This window comes from Chaetura pelagica, unplaced genomic scaffold (assembly GCF_000747805.2).
Source record: "Chaetura pelagica isolate M959 unplaced genomic scaffold, ChaPel_1.0 scaffold345, whole genome shotgun sequence".
Taxonomy (NCBI): Eukaryota; Metazoa; Chordata; class Aves; order Apodiformes; family Apodidae; genus Chaetura; species Chaetura pelagica.
The window spans coordinates 690814-706945 of NW_009953962.1; the positions used below are offsets into that span (position 1 = coordinate 690814).

Sequence of the window (16132 nt, forward strand, 5' to 3'; positions counted from 1 at the left end):
AGTCTATAAAAGGGATTGTATACCACCACACTCTTTATTAAGATTTCCAGGGAACATCTGGGTCAAAAGAAAGGAAAAGATCTGCTGAACTAGTAGTCTGCTGAACAAAATTCATAGGTGCTAACTGTGCAGAAGGCTTACAAAAGGTCTACATTATGCACACCCTTTAAAGGGCAACCCTAGTCAGTATATCTCTTTGCTCTTTTTTTACTGGGGCTTTGTCTAAGGTGCAGGATTTATTCCTTCTAAGCTTATTATAAATTTGCTGTATTTGCTAAATACTAATAGCAAAAACCTGTATGCTTCCTCTTTGATCTGGGAGTTCTTTTCAGATCCAGATTTTTTTTTTACTAGCTCTGGTTTATCATCTGATGTGATGACAGTGAGTTTGTGTCACATGTGTCCCCATAGACATGTTCAAAGATGAAAGGTTTAAGCTTGGAAGAAGCAGGATATAAAATAAACTAGCAAAGAAGAGAAAATAGGCTTAAATGGAGAATAAAATTAAAGAAAATTAAAGAGTTTCACGTAAATATTGTCAATATTTCTGCCTGCAAATGGAGGATGAATTAATGATACAGAGAAGTGTACTAAAAGCCTTGATCCTATGTGGAAGCAAGCTATATCATGTTTGGTTACACAAGTCACAGATGGCAAAGTTCACTGCTATGGTCCATACCAGGTTGTCCAGAATAAATGCACAAAAAACTTGCTTATGTGGCCTGCCAGAACTGTGTACATTTTCACATTTTGACTTGCATGTATAGAAGCAGAAGAAGGGGTAGGTAATTCATTGTCTGCTCGATGTCAGTAACACTGTGGTTGAACCTTTCCCCACAATACCTCTTAACATGTTGTCTTGGTGCCAATTAAGATGTTTCTTGATAAAATATCCTCACACCAATGAAAGCCATCCTTATTGATAGATCATAAAAGTAGAGTTTGAATAAGGCTAGTTTTCCTCGGTGTAAATTGTCCTTGAAAATAGTAGAGAAGAGTTTTTGTTAATTTCAGAGACTTTTTCTATTTCTTTGTTTCATTACTCTTCATAGCACCTGCTCAGAATTTAGCATTTCAGGATACTCCAATAGGATAAATATTTTTATTTGATTATTAAAATAAATAGTTAAATGGAAAGGTTTAAGTTTCAGACTGGAATGTTTAATATTCTAAATAATGTATCTTTGTCAGTTACTTCAGCCTGATCTTGAAAATGCCATTTGAATATTATTTTTTTTAAGGTCGGTTAAATGTGAATTTCTCTACTGTTCTTTGTTTTCAAGTGAGCCTTTCTTTGCAATTAAAAAAAAAAAAAACAAAACCCCCCCAAAAAACCCCTACGCCCTTCACAGTTGTTCTGCTTTGAATTCAAGTATTTGTCTCTGACCTTTGCTAAAACTTGTAAAATCACAAGGAGATAAGCATGAAAGAAATCATGTGCTGCTCAACTACTTAAAGTCCAGGGAAATGCACTGAAGTAGAAAGGGGATTAATAGAACAAGGAGGGTGAGGCCAAGCCATACTCTGTTGGTAGAAGGATTAGTAAGCAGACTGAATCAAGAGAGAAATTAGCAGTGCTTACTTCGAGTTAGACACAGCTTTAGGACGTGCAAAGATACAACAGGATCTCAGCAGAGGAGAGGTACCAGAAAGAGAAAACAGGTACCATGCATGAAGCATTGTAGCTTCACTTTCTGGTGGAGCTGCCATTAAAGAACAGCAAGGGAACACAGAGGGGAACTGCAGAATAGAAACAAGATGCACTAGTTAAATGCAGAAAAGAGAGGCATAAACGGGTGGGGGAGTGGGAAGGTTGAAAAAAAGGTTCAAAAACAGGTTTTAACATTTTGTGGCAGTGAAGTAAATTGGCTGACAGGTGTACAATGTGAATGAACATTTGAGAAGCACTTAGAAGTCAATGAACAGATGTAGCTCTAGACAGTTACTGGGTTTTGTGCAGATAATGGGAAAGAGAAGAACATTAGTGTCTGTAGTCAGAGTTTTTCACTTTTCCAGTTAAGAGTACCCAAGTGCAGGGTTTGAGGCACTTTCTGGGGTAGAGGGGGTAGCCTGGAGGCTTGTATCATTTTTTTTATTATTATTATTTTTTTATCGTCTCTCCATCTCTCCCTTTCTCCCTGTCTCTCTGTAGAGGGACCTGGCTCTTCCATTGTAGGAGAGAAGAATCCAGAGTGTCTGGACCTGCTGGCTCTCGGAAGCAGACGGTGCTGCTGGACCCATTACCATGCAGCTCCTCATGCTGTTCCTCCTTTCCCTGCCACCATTTCTCAGCATGCTTGACCAAGCTGAAGCTCAGTTCCCTCGCCAGTGTGCTACCATCGAGGCCCTGAGGAGCGGCATGTGTTGCCCAGACTATTTCCCTGTGTTTGGGCCAGGTACTGACCGGTGTGGTGTGTCTACAGGGAGGGGCCGGTGTGTCCAGGTAACTGCTGATCAGCGACCCCACGGCCCACAGTACATCCACGACGGGCGGGATGACCGGGAGCAATGGCCCATACGCTTCTTCAACCAAACCTGTCGGTGCAACGGTAACTTCTCTGGCTACAACTGTGGGTCATGTCGTCCTGGCTGGACTGGACCTACCTGTAGCCAACAAATAAATATAGGTAAGAGAATCAGAGATTTTACATGAAAATTACCTGTTGGCAGTGCTTGATTTGTGTATGTCTTTTCTTTAAAATATAAAATGCTCCTAATATTTATTTAGCAAATGCACTTTGCCACTGGGTTTATTACGACAAGCTGCTAGATGAGTTTTCAGCTTGTGCAACAAGCACCTACATTTACTACCCAATAAAAGAAAATAGATTTGCAATCAGTGCAGAATTAGGACTAAGTCCATTACAGAATAGAATCCCTAAATTGAAAAAAGTGTAAAAAAAATTAAAATTTAAAAAGAGTAAAACAATATATGTAGACATGTATGTGTGTTTGTGACTATGTCTGGGAATAATACATATCTAGATATCATGTTTAATATATTGTGACTGGTCTAAGTTTAATATATTCCTAAACTATGTACCTGGCCTTGTAAATTTTTACATACCTAGTTGCTTTCAATGTCTTTAAAAGCCTTAACTCATGACTATTAACTGTTCAGATTAACCAGCACAGGGATTGCTGAGAGTTGTTGAGGGTTCTCCAGTTTCAGCGTAGTCCAGAATGTCAGTAAATAGCTGTCTAAAATTTTTAAACGGTTATTCAATCCTTGTGGGACTGGAAAAAATGTTAAATATTGTAGGTAAACGGATAAAGACAAGGAAATATGGTGACAGAACCTGTTCTCAAGTCAAAACCATCTGAATGAACAAGATCTAAGTTTTAAAGATATTAATGAAATACTGTAAAATTCATAATCCTGCAAATGTGTGATGTGCTCTGGTGACATGAGAAAGAACAGGAAATGCTCCATGAACAGAGTGTATTTTCCAGCAAGTGTTAACAAAGGACTGCTTAGCAATTCAAAGTCTTAACAATAATGTTCCGTAAAACAACCTATTGAGGGCTGTAGAAAATACCTTGGGATTTTATTCATCCTCTGTGTTCCATGAAGAAAAATAGCAGAAAATGTGACTCATGAATAGGACCTACTAAGAGAGGTTGCACCCTCTGATGTTGTAGTCTTTTATCATTAACAATGATGATAACTCTGCAAAATTGCCAAGAAATAAATGTTAACATACAAAAACTTAGGTAAATAAATTTGGAGATGGGCAAAAAGCAGCTTTAGCTGATTTTCTATGTAAACAAGGCCACTTTTTACTTTTCTTACATACTAAATCTTTAGTACTCAGTAAAATGCTAGGCACATAGATGTATTATACATGACAACATGAGTTTAACTGAGGGGAAATAGTTTTGTATTATGATTTAAGTTTCCACATTGAGGCCACCTCTTCTGTCCATCCTTAGAACATCCCAACTGCTTGGACTTCAGAAATAATTATTAGATTACTTTTAGCATATCCATATAAAACAGCTGTAAAATGCAGTGTGGTGCCTTAGTATCTTCTAAATTCATGGCTAACGTTAAGAATAGCCCCATTTTTTACTGTAGTTCAGGCACATATTTTGAAAAATTAAAAGGTCAAGATGCCTATACAAATCAAAATAAGATGGATATTTTTAATGTGCTACTTTAAATAAATTCTTCAGCAACCAGGCCTAGCATATCAGTTCAGTTTTGCAAAGCAGAAAAGCATTTTTCAGGATACAGAGTCCTTGGATGAAATTCAGGCATCATAACAGTAATTGTGTAAACTTCAGTGAAGCAAAAAATACCTCCACTGAATCAACTTTATATAGTGAAATGTAATTCACTTCTTCACATTGATACATACCTATTACTTCTCATATGAACATAGGCTATCACTCAATTGGACAAGTATAGATTTTACAGTATTTTTTATAATAAAAATAAGTGCATGCTGAAGAATAGCTGTGAGGACTTGCATCTGTGTCTTAGTCTAAATTTAGCCTGAAATCTTCTTTCAGCCCAGGTGAAAGATTCCTGGGACTATAATGGACTTGGTCTTAATCCTGGGACTGAGGTGATATGGATTCTGTTCATCTTACTGATACACTGGAATTTCCTTTCTCATTTCACTATTTATTTGTGAACAATGGTATTTTTAAGGGATTTTGAGACATACTGCTAGAAAGGACTGATATATATGGTTGTTGTTAATAATAGCTGGTAATTACATTAAGAGAGATGTTACACTGTGTAGAATTCCTAATTCAGTGGTGAATCTGTGGTTTTTCCTACAAAGGTTCAAGCACAATGTACTACCCTGAATTTCCAGCTGCAGAGCTTCTGATTATTATAAACTTCTATGTGGTGTTCTCTTGTACAGAAAAGCTTAAGTATACTGGATGAAGTTCTGAAAGGTTTGTGTGACAAAGAACTGTTTTTGTCATTCCTCTGAGAGGATGGAAGGATAATCTGCAACAATACTTCTACAAGCATTAAAACCACAAGGGTTTGGGACTTCATTTTGATTCACCTCAACCTTTATAATAATAAATAACATTTTCTATTTGTGCTCAGTATTCTCTCAGTTGGTTCAATAAAAAATGGATGAATGATTGAAGAAAAAGGGACTTACCTGGAATTGTTAGGAGCAAATAAATTAGTCCTCTAAGATTAGACTTTAATGTCTATTACTTTGATAACTTGCTTCTTCTGTATTCTTGCAGTCAGGAGGAATCTTTTGGATTTGAGTGCAGAGGAAAGGAGGCGTTTTGTGAATGCCTTGCACCAAGCCAAGGTGACAACCCATCCTGATATTGTTATTGCCACACGAAGACGTGAAGAAATATTTGGACCAGATGGCAACACACCACAATTTGAGAATATCTCCATTTATAACTACTTTGTGTGGTCTCACTATTATTCTGTCAGGAAGACCTTCCTTGGTGCAGGGCAGAGTTCTGGAGGAGTTGATTTCTCTCATGAGGGACCAGCTTTTCTCACGTGGCATAGATACCACCTACTGCAGCTTGAAAGAGACATGCAGGTAAGGCTTGCATTCATGTTGAACCATGCGTTCACACTATTTTTTGTACAGTTAACAAACGTCTCCCCATATTCCAATAGGCAAAAATTATACTAGCTCTTTCTACACATTTAATTAATTCTGCTTCTATTTCAGTAAATCATTAGGTATACTAAACCTCACAGAATACATTTAGGTTTTAGACTGCTATTGTTATAGAGATTCTAAAAATAATGTTTCAATGAGAGTAATAAAAACTTTAAAATTTACATTAATAGATATTAATTCTAGACATACACATAGAATGCATTTTATTGGACTAATAAAAGTTATCAGTCAGTGTTATTTTTAATATCAAGACCCTGATTCTGGAGTAAGGCAGAGTAATCAAAGGAGCAGAAAATTTAAAGGCAAGTTTTACAGAAATGAACGTTATTTTTTCAATTAGTGTAACTGATTAAAGAAATCACTTCAATTCTTTCCACTGACTTCAACGGCTCTGCATCAGGCTAAAGCACAAACTCCCTTCAAAAACTCACACTTGACATCAGGGTCATTTCAATAGGTGGAAACCCTGAGGAGTTCTAGCTCTTGGTGATGTAATAAATACTCCAGTTTATGCTATTAAATTTGATAATTATTTAAGCTGATTTGGCTGATCATCACATCCTGGTGTGTGTATATATGTATATACACACATATATATGTGTATATATATATATAGGTAACCAGAACACATCAGAACTGCTGAATGCCAACTCACTTTATGAGAATTTAAAGGGCCAGTACCCCTTTCCTTACTTTTCCATCTTGTTGGAGGTTCCAGAGTTGGCTTAGTTACTCTAAGTGCTACCAACACTGCTGTTGTTTACAGGGTGTTGAAAAAGCTTGGAAAAATGGGGTCTCAGTATTAAGTGATATCTCTCATCACTTATAGTATGGTTTTATGGAAGAGGTACTGTCTTTTTAATAAGGGAGATCCAAGACTCAGTTCAATAATATCCATTCTATTAAAGAAATGCATCAGTGTGAAAAACTACCAAAAGCCTTTTTATAGGTTTCAATGATTTTTTACAGAATCAAAAAATGGCAGATTGGAAGGTAACTCAGGCATCATCTGGTCCAACCTTTTTAGGTAATACTATAGTTTATATGAGATGACTTAGCACTCTGTCAAGTTCAAACTTAAAACTGTCCAATGTGGGGGAATCTGCCACTTACTTTGGGAGACTATTCCAATTTTTGTTTGTCCTCATGGTGAAAGATTTACTTTCTGTTCAATCAGTGTCTCCCCGGGAGAAACTTGTGCTAGTTACCGCTTAGTCTTTTCCATGTCACTCCTTGTAAATAGGGAGTCTCCATCTTCTTGGTAGTCGCCTTTTGAGTACTGGAACAAAAGAACTCCTCCATAATGCATGACTCCAACATTTTGCTAAGATATTTTACTGATTTTTAGCATCTTTCTAGCAGTAAACATTATAGGTATCCAGAGCACACATGTATTCATACCATATTTATGTGGTTTAGAACATGCTACAGGACCCCACTTTTGGACTGCCTTACTGGAACTTTGCAACTGGGAAGAACACCTGTGATATCTGTTCAGATGACATGATGGGAGCTAGAAGCAATTTTGATGTCTCTCTTATCAGCCAAAACTCAATCTTCTCTCAGTGGCGAGTGCTATGTGAAAATGTAGAAGACTATGAAACTTTGGGAACAATCTGTAACAGTAAGTATGACTACTGGAAGATATTTGGAGAGAAAATCCCTTTAACATAAAAAAAAATAATAATCTAATAACTTAAATGGAAATGGCTTTTCCCACCCAAAAAAAAAAAAATTCTTGAATCAAGCTTCATCAGTTTCCTGAGATGGTATGTACTTATCATCTGTCTTTCACCAAAACACCTAGACGTTCAAAGTTTGATCAGGAACCTGTAGGAGAGAAAGAGTTTAATGCTTTGACTTCTCTTTTATACAGTATCTATTAATCTCTTGTGCCATAAATAAATAAATCTGGCAGTGTCATTTCTTAACTGAAGCTTAAGTTTTCTTCTGACTACTACACTTACCACTGTTACGGCAGTCTGCTCCGAGAAGAAGAACATCTAACAAACCCCAGGTTAACTATGTGGAGCATGTTTTGATTGTGAAATTCTAAACCACCTACCTCAGCCACAGAAACTAAAAAATCCTAGCAAGGTTATTGTATATTTATCAACTTCAAGCCATAACTCAGCATCTTCATGGAAATAGGACTAAAAAATAGGGAAAACCCAAAACATCAGGTTAGTCACCTACATAATCTACCATAGTCCTTTTCTCAGCTACTCTGTCAGGACATCCTCAAAAATTTTGTCTGAGGTTTCATTAAGAAATCGCATTGAGAAACTATAAAAAAATTATCAAAAAAATAATTTGCTTTCTTAAATCCTGGTGCTAAGGATACAGCACACAGAAGCCCATGAATATTCAGATTCTTTGTCTGAAATGAGGAACTTACCCAATCATTCTGTTTAGGTGCCATTTATTAGGAAATGTTTTTATTATTTTTTTTTAATATATATATGTACATATATATATATTTATTACTATTATTATTATTTTTAATGGTTCAGTCATTAGAATTATCCATTCTGTGGCCTACTGTTTTGCACCAGTATTGTTTTTTTTCCCCTCTCCACACCCAGGCACTGAGGGTGGTCCCATCCGAAGAAATCCTGCTGGAAATGTTGCACGGCCTATGGTACAACGTCTCCCAGAGCCAGAGGATGTTGCTCAGTGTTTGGAAGTTGGAGTATTTGACACTCCTCCTTTCTATTCCAATTCAACTGACAGTTTCCGTAACACAGTAGAAGGTAAACAGTGCAAATAAAAGGATGTGGAACAACTCCAAATAAGTGAAGAGAGCACGCTTGCTGCTCCCTGTTGGAAGTATGAGTTTGGAGGCAGTCTATTTGATAACACTAAGAATACATTATTCTTAGTATTAACTTAGTATTAAGTGGAATTAAGATCTGGATAAACTACTTTATCACTTATGTCAATTCTTCAAATATGTAAAAGCCTCAAAAATATGTCACTGGCATATTAAATAGAAACTAACTGAGATCAGGTCCTTGCAGCTCAGTAACAAGTTGTCAATGCTGAAAACAGACATCCTTTGCCCACAGATTCATCCAGCTCCATTCTTAACGGAGGCAAACAAATGCTTATACCAGTTACTCTTGTACTTAAATTAACAAAAAAACAAACAAACAAAAAAAAAAAAGCAAAAGAAATTGTAAGCCTTGGTAGTACTTAATGAAATTGTATTGAAGTAATAATTGTGAACTGGTTACAGGATTTACTGCTAGACATGCTAGACCTTTTCTTTGGGTTATATGACTGTTCTGCTGTAAGCCTTACACATTTAAAAGCAAATTTTCAGTCACTGGCATCTGAACACACACACACACTCCAACACAGGAGCTAGCCTAAATATTTGACCCATGCTATTCAGACAGTATCCAGCCAAATGCTTCTGCACTTTAGGAATTCAGAGTTTTTAACAGGAAAGATGAGGATTCAGGAGAAAAGATTACCAAGTGACAGTCCAGATCCCTGCCAGACCCCCTGCAGATACCCTGGCTCTTCTGAAGAGACCTCACTCTATGACAGGGAGGATCTGCTCCATTCTCTTTCTCTTGGAGAACAAAACCAAGAATCTGCACCAACCTTTTAAGACTATATGAAAGTTTTGGATGCTTACTACTTTTGACACGAGTTATCAGTGTCTAGGTATGTCAACATGGCTTTAGCCTATTAACTGTATAGACCCTCCCCCTGTGAAATTTGGCCAGAGCTATAATAGGTGAGAAGTTTTCATGATGCTTCCCATCCTGACATCTGACATGCGGGTTACCAAGTGCTGCCCACTAACAGAATTACACAAGATATATTTTCACTGAAAAAAAGCTCTTGTGAAGCTTTCTGAGATGTGACCGCAGTAAGCTTGGAAATCACATGTGGAAACATAACAGTTGGGTCATTAGGACAGATTGCAATATAGACACACTTAAGTCAGCAGATAGAAAACACAAGCAACTATTTCAGTTATGTGAAAGCTGTGTAGTTCCCAAATATAAACCTTCATTTTCATACTATAATTTGGTTTACCTTGACCATTTTTGCATTAGATGCCAGCAGCTTTGCAATTCACATTCTCAGCATTCTTCTGTAAAGGCTATTTTAATCTGGAAATTATGCACACTAGGGACATTTCTCAAATGCCAGTGGTTAGAGAATTAGCTACTCATTTATGTCAAGCAGGGCAACACAACAACATCACAAACTTTCAGAGAAAAAAGTATCTGTCTGGGACTGCAGCTTCCAAACAAATATTCACTGGGAGTTTTTTTGTGTTCTTTGTTTGCAAATTCAGGGTACAGTGATCCTTCAGGGAAATATGACCCAGCAGTTAGAAGTCTTCACAATTTGGCTCATCTATTTTTGAATGGGACAGGAGGACAAACTCATTTATCACCAAATGATCCCGTTTTTGTCCTCCTGCACACATACACAGATGCTGTTTTTGATGAGTGGCTGAGAAGGTATTCTGCAGGTAAGATATACTCTTGGACAGAGGTGGGATAGGTGGTTGTCTTTTTAATCACAGAAGCACAGCTGCTTCTTGTGGGACATCAAGATATCCCTAAACTTAGGAGAGAGGACTGGAAGTTTAGTAGTTAATATAGTTAATAAAGACAATGTAATAATAAGAAGCAAGCTCCCTTCCTCACCCCACTGACTTCCATTTTCAATTCACTGTCTTTAAAGGGACTTGGCCAGAGATACCAGTCACAATTCAAAAATTTTTAAAAATGTGCGAATGAAAGATCCAAATACTGCAAAAACATTCCATCATTGTGTAAATATCTATCTTGTCAAAAAAGATCAAATGCCATGCACACTCTTACAAGTCATTTTGACCACTTTTGTGATTTACTGCCAGTGTTCCATTACCATTTCCATATCCTTTCAAAAGGTGATCAGTGTTGCTGCCCTTGCTTCTTTAACCCTGAAAAGAAGAATAAGGGAGGAAGTGAAGGAAAGTGAGGAAGGAAGAATAGAAGGAAGGATCTGAAAGGAAGGAAATAAAAAAGAAATACAGAAGGAAGGACACTGGCATCAGTGAAATGAGAGTTATGTGTAACTCTAATGTCTATGCACTAGTCTGCACAAAGCAACACTGTGTTCCTCTTAGGATAATCCACCTTTCTCTTCCTTCTTCTACAGAAGACAGCAGCTATTGCACAGCTGTGACTTCCTCATGCAGCTTTCACAACCTGTCTCATCTATTTTTCCCACAGCAGCTATCAGAGAGCAACTGTATCCCCTGTGGTTCTTACACATGACCTATCACAAGCTTTTGCATCATCTTAACAAGATGGATTTTTTGTTTGTTTGTTTGGGGTTTTTGGGGGGGTTTTTTTGTTCAGCTGACTAACTCCTGATTTACCATAACATTGCAATTCATGCCAGCTGCTCCTGAACTTCTTGAGAGGACTATTCATCACTGTTACAATCAGACAAAGACAAATTGTAGTAAAAAGGTTTTCCTAGTCCTCCATAGGTACATATTTCTCCTTTTCCAGTTAAGTAGAGATGAAGATTTTAGAATTTACTGGTGGCATCTGTTAAAAAACAGAGACATCTTTTGTGGTCTTGCTTTTGAACAAAGCAGACCCCTACATTCTAGATCTGTCACACTGGAAAACCAGTCCTACAGAATTAAGTTAGGTTAGGAACAAGAAAAAATGAGCTACTCAAACCCCTGAGTCACTGTTGGGAAAGAAGTGAAGCAGCGCAAAATTTTTATTTTATTTACAGAAGTGTGATTTGACTTTCAAATTTAGATACCTCAACATATCCACTGGAGAATGCCCCTATTGGACATAACCGACAATACAATATGGTGCCTTTCTGGCCTCCAGTTACCAATAATGAAATGTTTGTTACTGCATCAGAAAATCTGGGATACAGCTATGAAGTCGAGTGGCCAGGTAAACTGTCCAACCTAGATGCTTTCTCTTTTTTTCTCATTATGTTTTTCTTCCTTTAAATTTATTTATCATGTTAAAAAGTTGGTTTAAATTTCACAAACACTAGTTGATGCCTTTGGAATTCTCTTTTCTTGCCTGGCTTTCCAAATCAGTTATGTCTGGGATATTGAAGAGGTACTGTTTATAGATTGTTCCTGCATGAAGCATTCACTATCCTCTAAATTTTTTGGAGATGTTCTCATTTGGATCTAAACATTAGAGAAGGTCTTTATTCCTATATACCTTCATTAAACCACTACAGAGCATACAAATCTCTCACAAAACAGATAGAAGAAGGAAAGTCCAGGGCTGCTTTTAGAGTGTAATGACAGAGACTGAAATTCTCTCACATTTTGGACCAAATATGATCAACCAAAATTGAAACTATTTCCACTTCACGACTTATTTAATAATGACAGGTACTGAGCTTTGGTGTGTCTTCTGATGTTCACCCATATAATTGACATTTACTTCTGATAACTTTCCCTATGCTTTCCTTCCTGCAGGTCGGGCACTCCGTGTCACAGAAATGATAACTATCGCAATAGTGACTGCATTGGTTCTTGTTGCAATTATCTTCGCTGCTGCTGCATGTATTGTACGTGTCAAGAAAAATAAAGATGACTTGCATCAGCCTCTTCTTACTGACCAGTATCAGCACTATTCAGATGATTATGATGGCATAACAGCACCAAGTCAGTCTGTTGTTTGAAGAGATGGCATTTTTTTGCCTCTGACTATAATGGCTTATTTTGCTGTATTTTATTAATGGTGGTCAGCCAACTGCTTTAAAATAAAGAGCATAAACTGTCAGCTGTCCTGATACATTTGCTTCAGGCTTCACCTTCCCTTTCATCACACCTAGACATCAATAAATCACGTTTGCAATGCTAATTCTGTGTTCATTTTAATAGAATTTTGTTAACTCTTCAGGGCTCAGCTGCAAGCCTTTTCCATGCATATTTCTGTAAAATCTGCTAAAATTTAGTTAACTTGCCAACAGTCAATGCCATCTAACTTCATCTAGCCTTTATATTCAGAATTCTTTGACGAGACACTTTTGTGAAAAGGTCAAGTCTAGAATGGGACAGAAGCAGAATCAAAAATACAAGTAAACACCTTGGCCAGGCATGTGGAAATGTGTTTCAAATTAGTCAGTGTGCCAGGCAGGGAGTTACAAGAGAATTCTGAGGGGAACTATGTGTTCTTAAACCCACCTTTATTCACTGAACATAGTAGTGTTCTATTGCTGCTTTCAGGTGGATCTGTGAAAAGAGATACACAACCAAGAAGACACTGCAGCACTTGGACACTGTAGCTGTATGTTTAAACACAACTGCCTGAAAGGAGCACCCACTTGAAAGGACAGCTGGCAGCAGCCTTTATTTCATTTTGATTTTGATTTTTCACCCTCTTGCTCCCTTTCTTTCTCCCACCATCCCCATGGAAGGACATTGTCCCCAGCAATAAGAGACCTTGCTTCAGTTCTGTCCTATGGGAATTTAAACACACATCTCTTCTACTTTGAGTAAAGGCCCTAAACATCAAGACTACAGAATAGAGTTGGAAAAAATAGCCATGTAAAACTGCTGTAGAATTTATTCAATATAGGTCAGTAGGATAGCAACAAATTGACATCTGCCTTTACAACCTGAGGTAGAGCTTGAGGTATTTGGCTTTAAACCTCAACTCTTCTCTCTCATCATATCTATCAATAAATCATCTGATTGTCTTCCTATGATGGCTTATTGAATCTAAATTAACAGTCATTAGCCGACATCCAGAGATGTTCCTGGGTTCAGATCCAGGATGTGGGATGTGGGATGAATCCCCACATCATGTACTCAACCCTCTGATTGTCAGGCTATAAAGTCAAGCTGTCTCGTCTCGCTTTTTGTATGACACCAGCTTCAACAGAAGTGACAGGTAATTTGGAATGAGCTCCTTCAATCTGAGGAAACTCTCCTAGATGTCACTAGGCAAAAGCAAGGGTCATTTATCTCTTCATTCCATTCACGCCTTCTACATGCTATGTTAACCTCAGTGGCTTCAGTACGAGGTCTGCTGAAAGCACACTTATTTGTAAGAAGATATGTAATTTATACACTGAGAATTATGTAAATAGGCAGACAAGTACTCTTGGCTAGGCAAGTGCAAAGCAGGTTATCATTTTTACCTATTGTACTAGGCATGGGGCATGGACAGTACAAAAATGTACATACATAACTGATACTTAGGAAAAAAACTTTCGCCTGTGTTACCCATGGCACAAAGTAAATTAATCAAAGGTCTTTTGGGTTGGGATCTTGATTTTACTTCAAGTCTAGCCAATCAGTATTTCAGGTAAAGAAGAAGTAGCTTGGATTTAAATGTCTCCTTCTGCCATTCTTGCTTGTACTGAGTAGCAACTCAAGAAGTCATTCCCTTCAGTTACTTCAATATATTAAATCAAGGTGATCCAACATACTTTGGATTGGTGTCAACAGGCCTGGATTTTATTTTAGCTCTGTTACTGACCTGCTGAATGTTCTTAGTTGGCATATTTTTACCTCTTTGACTCGTTTGATTAATTTATAAAAGGAAGGTAATAGAGCTTCCTTTATAAACTGTTTTACATTAGTGGTTGAAAAGAAGTGTGCAGAAACTTGCAAGCAGAAGGAAAATGGTAGGGCAAAATCCTATCTTGTGAAGAGGAAATTACTCATTACCACCCAGTCTTTAAAGAAAAAGCATACACTCATGTTTTGACTAGGCCATTACGTCTTGTGGGTCATAGAATGAGGAGACCTGACTGCTAGTTATAGCCACCACACAAAAGAGAAAAAAGCAAGGTAGATTTTTACAGTGGGCTTAAAAAGAAATGGAACAGCAAGCACAATAATTAGAGGAGAAAGGAAAGTGAAGAACTGTATGTGTGACTCATTCTTGATAAGTCTCACAAGTTTTTCTTTCTTTGGCCACTATTTGTAGTATGCCAAACTATGCCTTGTGTGGAGAAAAAGTTCCTGTCATTCATTGAAGCTGCTTGGTGTTTGTTATTGAGCTAATCTGATGGGGAAAAACTGTTTTAGGTTTGGAATCTGAAATGGCCAATAGATGAGAAAATTAAGAAAAACAAATTACCGCAGAAAACTGAGTGCATGATAACTACAGGCTTTTACTTGTTATATGGATGTCATAGTGACCTTCCAATATCTGAAAGAGGCCTATAAGAAGACTGGGGAAAACCTGTTCACTAGAGCTTGTAACGTTAGGACAAGAGGTAATGATTTTAAGGTTGAAAAGGGTAGATTTTAAGGTTGGACATTAGGAAAAATTCTTTAATATGAGGGTGGTTGATAATTGAAACTGGTTGCCTAGAGAGATGGTGGAGGCCCCACCCCTGGTCGTCAAGATCAGGCTTGATGCAGCTCTGAGCAATTTGGTGTACTTGGAGATGTCCCTCTTTATTGTAGGGTGGTTGGACTAGACCTCTCTAGGTCCCTTCCAAGCCAATACATTCTATGATTCTATGATTTTATGGAGGCAAGAAAAAGTAGTAGAAGTCCAGAGGAGAAGAGAGGAAGTGCAAAGCTGAAAAAAAGTACTAACTGAGAAGTCCTAGGTGCAGCAATTATGAAGCATGTGATATCACTTTTCCCCAAGACTTTTGCTCCCTGTTTTTCACAGGGAAGCTTATTAATATAACGGTTGTATAATGCAGCTGTAAAGGATATCTGGAAATGATAAGAAAATAGTGCTAAGTTGAACTGATTACCATGTCAAAAGCAACTGTGATATAGGTAGCAAAGATCTGGAACCACTAAGGGTCAGGTTTGGATATAAGCAGAAATCACTGAAGTGCTGCCAGACAGAAATTCTCACACAAATTAGAACTGTGTAATTTATGTGAAATTTGGAGATTGTTGAATAAATATTGAAAATTATACTAAATTAACAAGAATCCATGGATGTAATTGGTGCTAGACCCTATTTCTACAAAGAGTTACTGGCCAATAAGACTTCCTATTGTTATTTTTTTTTACTTAGATTATATGTACTGTATCAGGAAAAAAAAAAAGGGAGGGGGGGGGGGGGGAAGAGAGAAAAGGAAAAGGAAAAGGAAAATGGAAATGTTTTGACTAGGCCATTACGTCTTGTGGGTCATAGAATGAGGAGACCTGACTGCTAGTTATAGCCACCACACAAAAGAGAAAAAAGCAAGGTAGATTTTTACAGTGGGCTTAAAAAGAAATGGAACAGCAAGCACAATAATTAGAGGAGAAAGGAAAGTGAAGAACTGTATGTGTGACTCATTCTTGATAAGTCTCACAAGTTTTTCTTTCTTTGGCCACTATTTGTAGTATGCCAAACTATGCCTTGTGTGGAGAAAAAGTTCCTGTCATTCATTGAAGCTGCTTGGTGTTTGTTATTGAGCTAATCTGATGGGGAAAAACTGTTTTAGGTTTGGAATCTGAAATGGCCAATAGATGAGAAAATTAAGAAAAACAAATTACCGCAGAAAACTGAGTGCATGATAACTACAGG

The 16132-nt window shown here is 37.4% G+C and overlaps 1 protein-coding gene across 1 annotated transcript; it reads left to right on the forward strand.

Annotated features, from left to right (window-relative positions):
- Nucleotides 1-1502: 1502 nt before the first annotated feature.
- TYRP1 (tyrosinase-related protein 1) lies at nucleotides 1503-12418 on the forward strand. Its single transcript, XM_010001918.1, has 8 exons — nucleotides 1503-1662; nucleotides 2153-2627; nucleotides 5221-5540; nucleotides 7047-7251; nucleotides 8213-8380; nucleotides 9946-10125; nucleotides 11420-11566; nucleotides 12112-12418. The coding sequence occupies exons 2-8, from the start codon at nucleotides 2246-2248 to the stop codon at nucleotides 12315-12317; spliced, it is 1608 nt and encodes a 535-aa protein (XP_010000220.1). The 5' UTR covers nucleotides 1503-1662; nucleotides 2153-2245; the 3' UTR covers nucleotides 12318-12418.
- Nucleotides 12419-16132: the final 3714 nt, after the last annotated feature.

Bases quoted from the DNA above. Each gene is read 5' to 3' on its own strand.
- TYRP1 (XM_010001918.1), top strand. From the start codon at position 2,246: ATGCAGCTCCTCATGCTGTTCCTCCTTTCCCTGCCACCATTTCTCAGC. The intron at 2,628-5,220 runs GTAAGAGAATCA...GTATTCTTGCAG, and splicing joins TAGCCAACAAATAAATATAG to TCAGGAGGAATCTTTTGGAT. The intron at 7,252-8,212 runs GTAAGTATGACT...CTCCACACCCAG, and splicing joins TTTGGGAACAATCTGTAACA to GCACTGAGGGTGGTCCCATC.